The sequence below is a fragment of the Fringilla coelebs genome, assembly GCF_963513975.1.
Source record: "Fringilla coelebs genome assembly, chromosome: 19".
In the NCBI taxonomy this organism is placed as follows: Eukaryota; Metazoa; Chordata; class Aves; order Passeriformes; family Fringillidae; genus Fringilla; species Fringilla coelebs.
Window position 1 is genome coordinate 8,916,076 of NC_140045.1, and position 13,365 is coordinate 8,929,440.

At 55.0% G+C, this 13,365-nt stretch overlaps 1 protein-coding gene across 1 annotated transcript; it reads right to left on the bottom strand.

Moving 5' to 3' along the window:
- Nucleotides 1-183: 183 nt before the first annotated feature.
- XYLT2 (xylosyltransferase 2) lies at nt 184-11,323 on the bottom strand. Its single transcript, XM_084218710.1, has 11 exons — nt 11,174-11,323; nt 5,855-6,326; nt 5,221-5,396; nt 4,711-4,913; nt 4,257-4,337; nt 3,908-4,124; nt 3,326-3,502; nt 2,227-2,489; nt 1,923-2,118; nt 1,201-1,534; nt 184-835 (listed from the first exon to the last, which is right to left on the bottom strand). Exons 1-11 carry the CDS (start codon nt 11,306-11,308, stop codon nt 513-515), a joined length of 2,577 nt encoding a protein of 858 aa, XP_084074836.1. The 5' UTR covers nt 11,309-11,323; the 3' UTR covers nt 184-512.
- Between the last annotated feature and the right edge of the window lie 2,042 nt (nt 11,324-13,365).

Sequence of the window (13,365 nt, forward strand, 5' to 3'; positions counted from 1 at the left end):
TCCGTGCACACAGCAGGTTTTGACTCATTCTGCTTCTACCTATCCCCAGTCCCTCATCAGCCCACCAGGGCAGCAGCGAGCAACAAGGGCCCATCCTGCCAATTTCTAGTCTGCAGCTGGGCAGGATGCTGAGCTGGTCAAGAGTCTGCCCACTCACCAGCAATCCCTCCCTCCCACATCACCCTTTCCTGAAGCTCCAAGGCCTGGAGTAACAAACACACAGCTTTTCCCAGGTGCCTGCCATGCCCCCACAGGGATGGGCACTCCAGCACGCTCTCCCTGGCCAGCAAGGGCTCCTTCCTGCAGAGATGGGCAAGACCCACCTCATGCCTCTCCCTCCACCCAAAATACCCCACAGGAGAAGGTTTTCCCCTGCCTGGAGGTTCCCATTTTCTCTTCCTCGAGTGACTACGGTGCAGATGGCACAGGGTGATGTGGTCCAGAGACAGCCCCCAAATCAGAAATGGAGGATGCTCCCTGATCCCAAAGGCTGTCCCCTCTGGCTGCTCCTGCTACCTCAGCCGCCCATCAGGTTTGACAGGCCCCAGTTCTGATTTGGGGTCTGGGGAGAGGGAGCTCCAGGAGGTTTTGCTGCAGGTCTCCAGGGAAGCACAGGCAGAGGGGCTGCTGACACAGACATTTGCTGCGGACCAGAAGGTGCTGATGGCAGCATCTGCCCAGTCCTCCAGCTCCTTGCCCGTCAGCCGTGCCTTGTGCACCGCATCCTCCTCTGCTGCCTCGGAGCGCGGCAGGTTGAGGATCCCGCCCAGGCCCTGGAAGTTCTGGTCCATGTACTCATTGCGAGGGGGGCCACCATGCAGCCAGTTGCTGTCATCTGGGAAGGAAAGGGAGAGAAAATAGAGGGGATGAGCAGTGCAGCAATATTCTGGCACCCTGCAGGTCCTACCCCCAACTCCAGTTGGGGCACAGTACCCCATTCCTTTGCAACCCCAGCTCCCATCCAGCACAAGGAAAAGGACGCTGGTGCAGGAAGAATCTGACTGACATGGGCGAATCGGCTCTCCACAGCTGCCAAGAGGATAGCTCAGTCTGAGGATTCACATGGGCAAGGGGCACCAGTGGAAGACTGGCTCCAGCCTGGTCATCAGCTGCAGCCAAGGGGCCAACACAGGGGGGAAGCACTTGGAATGCCCACAGGGACACCCTCTCATCCAGCCCCAAACTCCAGAGCATCCTCACCTTTCCTGAGAGGCTGCTTGCGGTTGAAGGTCTGAGGCACCACCAGGAACTGGTTCTCCCCCAGAGGCTCCCAGAACTGAAGGAGGCGGATGGTCCAGATGCCAGGGCGCAGGGGGTGGTTGAGGGGGGGCTTGTACTGGGTGAACTCTGCCTCAGCATCCACCGTGATGTCGTAGGAGGCAGCAATGACATAGGTGGGGTCAATCCACACCACCGTGGCCGTCAGGTTGGGGCCCCGTGACCACTTCTGCATAGCCACTGGCTCATCAAAAGGCCCCATCAAGCCTCCAAAATTGCGGAAGAGTCTTTCCTTGGGGTCCCACTCTGTGCCCACCTGGAGGGACAGGAAGCACAAGCAGTGGGACACTGGGCAAGGAGACACTATCAGCTGAGGTTCTGTGTTTCACCTCCCCGAAACAGAGAACACATAAACCTTAGCGTCCTAAACAGCAGACAATCCATGGATCACACACCAGAACTAATTCAGCTGTGCAAGGCCTCCTACAGCCTACGCGCAATGGATCTCACCTGCCTCTGAAAGATCCCTTGAAGGCCTATTCCCCAGTGATCAGCTCCTCACAAATAAACCAAACTCCCAGATAAAGGTTTATTTTCAGACACAGTGGCAGCTCTGCGTCCCCTCTGTCCCCATGGCAAGCAGGTGGGGCAGAGGAGGAATGACAGCAGTGTGGGAAAGCCAGGGAGAAAAGTGCCACATTTACCTCTAGGTTTTGCAAGCGGTTTGCCTGCCCTCCATGACCGGACAGCTTCAGAGCTCCTTGGGGCATCATCCACACCTCCAAGGATTCTGTCTGCCCAGCTGCCAAATTTTGCACTTCCTGCATCACCAGGTAACCCTGGAAACGGTCGTCATAGAAATATAAATGCACACTGGAGGGGAAGCCTCGAGGCTCAAATCTGGAGAAATAAGACAGAGAGGTTGCATATCTGAGCATAAGCATACTTCCAGCACAAGATAAAGGCCTCCATTTGGGGCCTGGGTTGAGACCACAGAAAATACCCCACCTGCAGAGCTTGTCAGCCTTGGCTGCTGGCGTGGATGAGGCTTTGTGGAGCCCCAGCCTGGAGAAGGCTGTATAGAAGGTGAGGGTGACATCGGTGAGACCGCTGAGCCCATCAACACGGTCGTAGACATTTTCCCAGTAGGCCTTGAGGGCCGGGGTGTTGGCGGGGTAGCTGCCGTAGAGGTGCGTGTCCAGGATCTCCAGCACCTCTTGGTTCACCGTCGACTCAAACTTGCGGGCAAAGAAGGTGGGCCTGGAGAGTTGCTGGAAGAGCACAGGCATTTCTAACAATGCTGGGGGCACCCACTCTGCCCTTCCACTCCAGCAGGATCCACCCTACCCACTTTGAAGGCACAGGCTAAGGAGCAGCACAGCACAGCACAGCCAGCCTGAATGTGGGATCCTCTACGACAGATCAGTGGGAGCACACTAACAGTTACTGGGAATGCAGATGGGTCCCCATCTCTCCCACCACCTCCCCCTTTCTGTAGCCAGAACTAGCCATGTGTCATCCAGCTCCTTTGCTGCAATCTTTATTCTGATGAGCCTCCACCCACTACTGAGCCCTACATTAGCTCTGGCCAAGAGGCACAGCCTACAGGAACAGTGTCTTGGGCTCTGCAAGCCTGGAACTGCTGGAAAATCCTGCCACAACTGCTCTTTTCAGGGCTGGCTCTATCTCCCCCAAGCCTGTGTTCAGTCCACATCTCCATGCACCGAGAGCATGGGAGACGTTATGTCACAAGGCATTTTGACCTGCCAAAGAAACAGCACTCTGAATGGGTTTTACTAAAAAGGTATTTTCCTCAAGTGATACATTTGCAGGGGGAGAGCAGGAAAACAGGAGAGAAAGTCTAGGAATAGGAGCAATGCTGCAAGCAGAACCCTGGCTGCAGGGCAGGACAGTCAGGATAATCCTAATGCCTGTTTACAGACACATCTACACTGAGCCCCACTGGGGAACCTGATCATGCTCCAGCCTCTTGTGAGGATACACACAGCAGCCAGCACTGCAGCCTGGGGTGCCTGCAGGACAGCCCAGAGAGAAGAGGACAGGGAGAAAGGGAAGGAGCAGGAAGAGAAAGGAGGATCTTTTTCACCTGTAGCCGAAGGAAGTCCTGGGGTTTGAAGTCATTTGGGGAGCACCCGCACCAGTCGACTATGTGTTTATATTGGCACTTACAGCCCAGCTTCCGGTTCCAGTTGGTCACTCGGAGGTTGTTATCGACCAGCGTCTCACAGGCGTGGCTGTTCTCCAGGACCGTGTGGAAGAAGGACTGTGCAAGGCAGAAAAGGGGCAGGACACCCAGTGGGATGGAGGACAGGTGGTTAATGGAGACCCCCACCCATAGAGGAAAAGGGCAGACCTCAACTGCTACTGAACAGAAACTTTCCCATTCCCAGTAGAGGGCAACACTTAAGGGACCAGGCTTGCACCAGTCCTCATCTGGCCCAGAGGGTGACTGGACCTAAAGCTGGCTTGTATGTAAGCATGACCCCTGACCTATCTGCTCCTATCTTCCCTCTTTCATACCTAAGTCTGGAAAAGGGGAGGCACAAAACTGCCTGAACAAAACCAGCAACACCCTTTGCAGGTACTCAGAGCACGGATGAAGTGGGAAAGATATGTGTTAAGCACAGGGAGAAGAAAATCTGTCCTGTGGCCCACAGCCAGTACCCACCTCAGCTGGCAGGAGCGTGTAGGTGTAGAACTGGCGCAGCTGGGACACCAGCTGGTCCTCAGCATAGACCACATATTCCACAAAGCTGCGTGTCAGCGAGAACCAGTCAGAGCCCCCGTCCACCACGATGCCCTCGGGGATGTGGCGTTCGCCCAGTCGCCACATATGGGAGTCACACTCGTGGAACAAGCGGTCCAGGCCCTGCTTCTTGATAAACCTGGGCATGGGGATGAGGAGTCAGGAGTGTCAGATGCAGACCATCCCCTCCCTGCCACAGCTGTTTCAGTTCTTTTCTGAAATCCCTTGTTTTCTGTTCCTCCAGTTCAGCTCTGCCTCTAGCTGAGATTACCTGGCGTTGTCTCGCCCATGTGACTTCAGGAAGTTCTTATCTCGGTATTTGGACAGGAACATCACCAGTTCATCATTGGTCCTGAGGTGGAAATCAGGAATCATTAATGCTCCTCGGGTGAAGCAGCCCAGTAAACACTCATTCTGCAAGACCCACTAGACACAAGAAACCCAAAGACACAGACACAGCCTCTGCTGTCTTATGCTTCACATGCATATTCTCCTGCAATACCCAGACCACAGGAAATAACAGCTTTGGAGGTACCTGCTGGGCTCCTCTGCATACCTGGGTCTAGTCTGGCCACAGAGCATCATCACCAGCATGTGGGTGCCATCTCCAACCCCATCTCCCGCAGCTCCCTGCTCCTCCCAAGGCTTCTGCAGCATCACACAGCCACAGCATCACACAGCCCCAACACCTCCAGCCCCCTCCCCTGCCCCAGTAAGGCACTCACCTTGTGGGGTAATCAGTGGCACTCAGATTGATGAAGAAGTCCCAGGGCCACTCAGACAGTTCCAGCAGGTCTTTCATGCTACGCAGGTACATCTTCAGCAAGCTGGCACCTCCCCAGATGGTCACCATGCGCCAGGGTGTCACACGGATGTTGGGGTAGTGCCGGGCCAGCTCCACAGCCTCGCGATGGAGGTAGTTGGAGCGCTGCCAGGGAACATGGCTCACCCTCAGCGAGGAGCACATCCTCCTAGGGCCCTGTTTTCCTTTCCACCAGCCCAGAGTCAGCCCTTGCAGCAGCCTCCACAAGGAGAAAGCATCAAACAGGGCAGGGGGGATAGATTCTGCTTCCCTGGGGTTGCAGAAGTAGCAGCAGTCACAGCTCCAGAGCACCGAGGACTAACCCTATCCAGCCACTTTCCTCATTCACCACCACCCATGTCTCAGCTTTGCTCCCTCTCCCAGGGACCGATGGAGCACTGTCAGCACCCACTCCCTCACCCCTGCCACACACCTTGTCAACGTGGATGTAGAAGAAGTGCTGCTGGTGGTACACGGCCTTGATGAGCCGCTTCAGCTGGCGGATGGCCCTGCCATGCACCACCAGCATGTAGGCAATGCGCACAGGCTTGCTGGGGGGCCCCTGCTGCAGCCGGCTTTCGTCCCACTGGATCACAGGGCTGACCTTGCCTACATGGGGAGGGAGAGGGGTGTCAGCCACCCCCATCCTTGGTATCTACTACCTGGAGCTTCTGAGCAAGGCAGGGGACAGCAGGGGAGCACTCAGCCTCGGGCAAACCCCAAACTGTCTGCAGTGCCAAGGCATGGTGGCACATGCAGCCCCTTGTGTTACACTGATGGGGGATTCTAGGAAAGGGGGTGTCCTCCCCTGGTACCTCAAAACAGAAAATGCAGCTGGGCCTGGCTCTGACCTCTGCATAACTGCAGACTGGGATGAACAGCCCAACTTAAGAGGGCTGCCACAACTTTGACTGGATTACAGAGGCGGAGGTAATCTGGGAATCAGTGACAGACTGAGGCGCTTTTTGCCAGGTGGGACAATTTGGTGACATAAGGAAGGTGGCGTACAGCCTCCCTGGGATATTCCCAATGCCCAGGGTGACCAGGACCACTCCAGCAGGACTCACCTGAGAGCTGGCAGTGGCGAGGCACGGACTGGGGCATGAGGCTGCCCGCCCGGTGCAGACACACCACGTTGGCGATCTCCTGTTGGCACTGTTTGCTGCTGGCTCGGGCCAGCGCTGACAGGGCGTCTTTGCCCGTGATTTCACACTTGGGGGTGAAACTGTTCTCAGTGGGCTGGGGAGCCCCCTCCACGCTGCCCGTGTCACCCTGCTGGAAGATGGCCAGCTGGGCCTCCCCACGCAGCTCTGTCAGGTTCCTGTGGCTGGAGGAATCCAGCATGGCCGGCAGCCTCCACCCTGGTTTGTGCCTGGCCGTGACGGCTCTCACCACCTTGGACACCATGGCCCCGGGGCTGTCCAGCCGGCCCCGCCATCGGCCATGCTTCCGGCTGGCACTGCTCCGGCGCCCAGCAGAGCTGTCCGAGTCCTTGGAGCCATCGCTGCTCTCGGGAAACCCAGCTTTCTTCTGCCGCTCCTGTTGCAGGTTCATGTGGATGCAGAAGAGAGGACAGACAGCATTAACTCGGGCCTGCTTCTCCCTAGATCTGTCAACATGCTCCTCAGAGCATCCGTTCCCAGTCCCCACAGAGCTCAATGCTGCAGCATGACAGGTGCTCCAGGAGCAACCGCTGTGCAGCACAGGTCATTACACAGCCCCTTCACCACCCAAAACCCCAGACTAAGACCCAACAGCAGCCCCTTGCCAATGCCCCCATCATGAGGATAGCCAGTCTCTGTGGTCGGGCTGCAGACTAAATGGACACAGTGGGTTGTGTCTGCACCAGCCACCCTCTGAGGTCTGCCCACCTGCAGGGACATCCCTGATGCTGGAGATGAGCACTGGGCTGTACTTGCTGGTGATGGTTATTTCATTGTGAGATTATTGGACCAACTGTTCTCTGCTATGACCATGCTGTGACCCCCAGCACAGCCAGAGTCCCAGGCAGCCACAGCTGTGCTCTCTGGGCTGAAAGCATTGGACAGGAATAGACCAAGGCCCTGCACATGCACCCCTCCCTGCACCCTGGCTCCCCATGCTGGGCTGGGGCAGGCACTTACATCACCACCTTCCTGTGGACCCAAGCAGATGTGTAAAGGGAGCACTTAATTATGCTTCGTCACCTCTGCCAGGCTGGCTGACAGCAGAGACAGTCAGCCTTGGGGAGAGCAGGGAGCTGGGAAGTTTGGATGCTGCTCTCCTGGGAAAGAACTTTCCCAGTGAGTGTACCCCTGATGTCAGGGCCATGCGCTCCAGCCCATTGCAGGCACTCCCAGATGACAGGCAGGCAGCTGCCTGCTCCAGCACAGCCTCCCAGGGCTGTTTCACAGCACCCCCAAACTCTGACTGCCCAGCAGCTGTGCCAGGCACCACGGGGAACTGTAAGGAACAACCAGGGTTATTCCTGAGCAGTGGCATCTCACAGGATAGACAGATGCCTCACAAGGACAGCAGGACTGAACTAGCCCCTGGCACAAGACTCCCCTGAGGGTGTAGCTGCTGGGAAGGTCACAGCCAGGAGAAAGCACAGAGTGAAAAGGCTGGAAAGCATTTGGTGTGATCTGCCCATTTCAGAGTCCCCAGACTGCCCATGCTGTGCTGGCATAGTCATGGCCAAACCACTGCTTAAATTCCAAAGGGTTGGTTCAGCAGGGATCAGCCAAGCCTGCCTCCACCCAAACAGGCATCACAGGCAGCCCAAGACAGGCAGTGAACCCTTCATTGGTCACCATGCAGGCCATCTGCTCCAGAGCTAGAAACCTGTTTTCCTCACAGAGCATCACAGGAGAGGGCAGCCGGAAGGCCACAAGTGAGGAGAGAGTATCTTCCATGTTCCTGCAGGAAGAGACTCGCTGATCCCACTCACATCCTGCACTCCCCAACACACCTGACTGTGGGGACACCCCCTATTCAACACCCACCCGTGGTTACAGTCCTGCTTGTCCGCCTGCAAGGAGCCCTGTTCCCAGCTCAGGAGCATGCCTGGCGGCCTTTCCCAGTAGGGAAGTTGTTAGAAGCACTGACAGCCCTTCCAGAGCTGCCAGCCAAGGAACTCAAGGGTTCCCAATTATTGCACCACAGCAGAGCGATCCCTCCATCCCCACCTGCAAGGAATGGCTCCAGCCACATTGTTCTGCTGTATTTAAGACCTGTGTGGGACAGTCAGTGAGGCTCCCCATCCCCTCCTTCTGACACACAGATGACTCCAGGCACCAGCCAGAGCTCACTTAGAATCAGAGAATCATTTAGGTTAGAAAGACTCGCTAAGATCACCCAGCTGTTAAACGCCTGTCAAAGCCACCACTAAAACATGTCCCCAAGTGCCACATCTACCCATCTTTTAGATACCTCCAGAGTCTGTGACTCCACCACTTCCTCATCCAGCCTGTTCAAGGGCTTCACAGCCCTTTTGGTGACAAAGTTTTCACTAATATCTCACCTAAACCAGCCTGGTATAACTTGAGGCCATTTCCTCTTGTCCTATTGCTTGTTACTGGAGAGACTTGTCCTGTTCTGCCTCCCCCAATGCGACACTGCTACCCCAGAGTGAAACAGAGCCATGGGTCATGCATCTACCTGCACCCCATCGCCTGCACAGGTCCCACTGTGCCACTGGGAGGAGGAGAGCTAACAGCACCTGGTTTCTGCAGGATTCCCTCTCTGGCTGTCTGACTGGTTTCTGCCACAAACTAGCACCCATCAGACAAAACCAGCACCAAATGCTCCAAAGTCATCACAGGAATCCCGAGTTAAAATGGCTGGAGTAAGTCCCCTAAAAACAAACTCTTTGGCAGGAAAAGTAACTATGAAGGAATCTCTTCTCCAGAAGAAAAGACACTTCATAGGAAGCTTCTCTTGTGGCCACAGCACACAGAGGACACCAACACACAAGCCCCAGAGAGGTGCCACCTCCTGTCTGGACACACAAAGACAGGAGACTAAGTGGCTAAAACACTGCAGAGACAGATCCTCTTCTCCACCCACAAGGAAACTTTGTGGTTTGAGTTTTACTGGTACCAACTCCACCACGGACTAAGAGCTTCAGGAAGGTTGTGTGCTCATTCAGGAGCTGTGGGTGTCACAATGACAGAGGCAGGATCGCTCTGGTCTCTCAGGCTCCCACTTGTTTGGGGAGACACTCATGCTGATCACAGCAGGAGTGGGACTTTCCTCTCTCATCCATCAGTCTGGATAGGGATTGTGTTGTTTGATCCTGGTGGAACAAGATTAATTTGGTTTCCAGGAGGAAATACAGTGCTGACTTGGGCAGATGGAGACAGATCCAAATACTCCTGGTCTGCACTCTATAAAGAATCTGCTTGGTAAACACAGGGTGCCTTGCAGGACCCAAAATAGGGCTTGGGAAGAGAACTGATAGATCCAAGAGGCACAGCCAGCTCCACAGCACTTCCAGAACTTGAGTGTCTCTTTCTTTCTCCACAGCCAGTCACAGCCTTTTCATGGTGGGGATGAGCTGTGTGCATTAGTTGGAAGAAGCTATTTACTATGGCAATTAAGAAATCCCAAACTTCCACATATCCTTTCAGCCTTGCAAGGTCAGACTCTCCTGGGACTGTTCCTCTGGCTTTACCAGAAATGCCCTCAGGGAAATGGTGTCTCCTCTAGGCCTGGCCAAAATCAGATGGCAGGACGGCAGAGAAGCCGAGAGCTTTGCATTTTCTAAGAATTAAAGGTTAAATGGACTTTTCCCAGCCTGCTAATGGGTTCAGGCTGTCTGTGAAGTTAAGGATGGTTCTTGTCTTGCCCAAAGAGGCTTGTCAATTCCCAGGACTGCTGCTGGTGAACCAACTCCTCTCCAGGAAAGGGGACCCATGGCCAAACATGTTCAGCTGCCCAGCTCAGTTTTGGGATGAGATGTGGGGAAATCAGGCAAGGACCAAGGCAGAATGAGCCAGCCCAGGAGGCTGTGAAGGGCAGGAGCAGAGAACAGCAGACAAACAGTGCAGGATGGTACAGAGGGAAGGAGAAGCCAGGATGGGTGAAGTAATTTGATCAAGGTTACAGAACAGGCAAAGGAGCAGTTGGGCACTCCCTGGTGCCAGACCAGTCTGCTCTCAGGCTTCCAGTGCCTCCAGATCATGCTCCTCTCCTTGCCACATTCATTCCCTGGTGTTGGTGATGGGCATATGGCAGCACATGAGGGTGCTCATGGCCATTTCCTGCGGCCCAGGAGGAGGCCTAAGGCTGGGAATTCACCTGCTGAAAGAGTGGTGTCACTCTAGAGACCTTCCCCACAGCAAGGGTTTGCCTCGTTCCCCTTTTCACCTCTTTGCTCTCAAGGAAAGCCTTCTAGACCTGCTGACCATGGCATCACCCTCCACACTAGGGAGGCAATAGGAGGCTTCAGCCACTGGTCCACACAGACATAGCAGACCTGGACACAGTCTGGGCAGTTCCCAAAAATAAACAAATCCAAATTAACAACCCACAGGTGGGAGCTTTGTTTGAAGGTGTCAGCAATGTGTTTCATTAGCCTGGGTCCTCTTTGACACCTTTTCTGTGTCTGACCTTGGGCAAACTCCTTCACCAGACCATGCCTCAGTTTCCCCACACAAGAAAGAAGTGATGGATTTGGCCTTAGCAGGATGTTCTGGTATAAAGACATCAGCAACTCCGAAAGGTCCTTGTACTCTCCCACTTCACAGGAATACCTCTCACCAGAACAGCTACACAGGAGCTGACACAAACCTGCCAGCTCTCTGAACTCCGTGTTTTGGATTTGGGTGTCCCTGACCCCAGTTTCCCACAACATCCCCCAAACCAAAAGTGCAAAATCCCCATCAAGCCCCCCATACTCCCCACTCTATGCCAGACCCAAAACAAACCCCCTGGGCCATAAGCTCCCCTTCTCAGGTGCTGTGACCCTGCACCGCTGCAGCCAGGAGCCCCCAGGCAACCTCCCGCTGCCCACCCCACCGCCAGCACCTTCAGCAGCCCGAGGCTGCAGGACCCCCCACCCCAGGAAGCCTATCCTGGGTCTGGGCCTTGCCAAGCCCACAGAGGCCACCCCCTTTGTCCCCGTGAGCAAGGGGACACTCGCTACCCCAGGGGACTGTCCCTTCCAAGGGCTGCCCCACGAAAGCCCCCTCCCAGCACCCATCACCCTCCCATGGCCCCCCAGGCCCTCAGCCCACCTCGAGCCCCTCAGGCCTCCTCGGTCTCCCGCGTCGTCCTCAGCCCCCTCACGGCGCCCCCAGCCCTTTTACCGCCCTCGTTCAGCACGGCCCACACCCCCTCCACCGCCCCCCCTCCCCACCGTCCCCCCGGCAGGCCCAGGCGCCCCCCTCCCTCCCGCGGCACACCTCGGCCAGGCCCTCCTCATCGAGGCCGGCGGAGCTCCAGAGGACGAGCCCCTGGAGCAGGAGGATGGCGAGAGCCGTGGCGGCCGCCAGCCGGTAGCGCCGCACCAGCTTCCGCGCCCGCCCGCCGGCCACCATCGCCCCGCCGGCCACCATGGCCCGCCGCGCCGCCGCCACAGCTGCGCATGCGCGGGCACTGAGGGGCGGGGCCGGGGGCTGCGAGGTGGGCGGGGCAAACGGCGGGGGCGGGGCAAACGGCGGGGGCGGGAGGAGGCGAGCGTGTAAATGAGTGAGTGAATGTGTGTGAGCTAATTAATGTGTGAGCTAATTAATATGTCAGTAAATGTGAGAGTGAATGAATGCGAGTGTAACTAATTAATGTGTGAGCTAATTAATGTGTGAGTAAATGTGAGAGTGAATGAATGTGAGTGTAACTAATTAATGTGTGAGCTAATTAATGTGTGAGCCAATTAATGTGAGGAAATTTGAGTGAATGAATGTGTGAGCTAATTAATGTGTGAGCTAATTAGTGTGAGTAAATGAGTGAATTAATGTGTGTGAGCTAATTAGTGTGTGAGTAAATGTGAGAGTGAATGAATGTGTGAGCTAATTAATGTAAATGTGAGAGTAAATGAATGTGAGTATAAACTAATTAATGTATGAGCTAATTAATGTGTGAGCTAATTAATGGGTGAGTAAATGTGAGAGTGAATGAATGTGAGTGTGAGCTAATTAATGTGTGAGCTAATTAATATGAGTAAATGTGAGAGTGAATGTGTGAGCTAATTAATGTGAGTGAATGAATGTGGATGAATGAGTGTGAATGAATGTGAATGTGTTAATAAATGAGTGAATGAATGTCTGGGTGAATGAATGTGTGAGTGTGCAAATGAATGTGTGAGTGTGTGAATGAATTTGAGCATGTAAGTGAATGTGTGAGTGTGAATGAATGGGAGACAATGTGAGTGTGAGTGAGTGTGAGTGAATGTGTGTGGCACTGTGAGTGATGTGAGTGTGCCCTGGGGTGCACAGAGGGTTGTGTGTGGCCAGCTGTGCACTGCTGTGTGTGCCTGTGCCACTGGTGTCAACCCCCCTGCCGTGGCAGGGACCCGTTCCACTGCCCCAGGTTCCTCCAAGCCCTGTCCAACCTGGCCTTGGACACTTCCAGGGATAGGGCAGCCACAACTTTTCTGGGCACCCTGTGCCAGGGCCTCCCCTCCCTCCCAGGGAACAATTCCTTCTCAATATTCCATCTAACCCTGCCCTCTGGCACTGTGAAACCATTCTCCTTGTCCTGGCACTCTGGGTCCTTGTTCTAAGTCACCCTCCAGCTCTCTTGGACTCCCTTTAGGCACTGAGGGGCCTTTAGGGGCTCTGAAGTCTCCTTGGAGCCTTCTCTTCCGCAGGCTGAACACCCCCAGCTCTCTCAGCCTTTTTCCAGTGACAGCTCCTGGGGGGCAGTATTTCAGCAGAAGAAATAGGAAGCAGTGGCTGGGTGGTGATAGCAGCCCCTGGCAGTTCCATGACCTCCTGTGAGCTTCGTGGGCAGATTCTGCTGATAAAGCCAAGGGAACGCTGCAGCCTCGATGTCCCTGAGGGTTGTAAGAGGAAAAGCTTTTGATAACAGGGGCCTCCCCAGGCTGCAGAAGGGCTCTGAGCAGCCTGCTGAGCTCTAAGAGGAATTCCCCTTTGATAGCAGCAATTGAGTCCATGCCCCAAGAGCTGAGAGCAACAAGATTGCTCAGCAACTCCACACCAGCAGGAAAAGGCTCCCTACCTAGAATTCTTTAGGCTGCAAAAGACCCCTAAGAACATCAAGACCATCCATTAACCCAGCACCACCAAGGCCACCACTAAACCATCTCCCCAAATGCTACATCTACACGTCTTTTAGATCCCTCCAGGGATTGTGACTCTACCATTTCCTTCGCAGCCCTGGAAGAAATTTTCACTAATATCCAACCTAAACCTCCACTGGCACAACTCGTGGAGCTGTTTCCCCTTGTGGCACCCTGTTTCCCCTCGTCCTGTTGCTTGTTACCTGAGTGAAGAGACCAACCTGCACCAACCTCCTTTCAGGTATTTATAGAGAGTCAGAAGTTCCCACTTCAGCCTCCTCCTGGTTGTGATATAAATCAGCATCCCTGCCCTGGAACCAGATGGGTTGCAAAAAGCTACAGTGCCCAAATTCTCAT

Excerpts from the sequence above, each read along its gene's own strand:
- XYLT2 (XM_084218710.1), bottom strand. The coding sequence starts at position 11,308 with ATGGTGGCCGGCGGGCGGGCGCGGAAGCTGGTGCGGCGCTACCGGCTG. Across the intron at positions 2,490-3,325 it reads AGGACTTCCTTCGGCTACAG|CAACTCTCCAGGCCCACCTT; the intron begins GTGAAAAAGATC and ends GTGCTCTTCCAG. Across the intron at positions 1,535-1,922 it reads ACCGCTTGCAAAACCTAGAG|GTGGGCACAGAGTGGGACCC; the intron begins GTAAATGTGGCA and ends CTGTCCCTCCAG.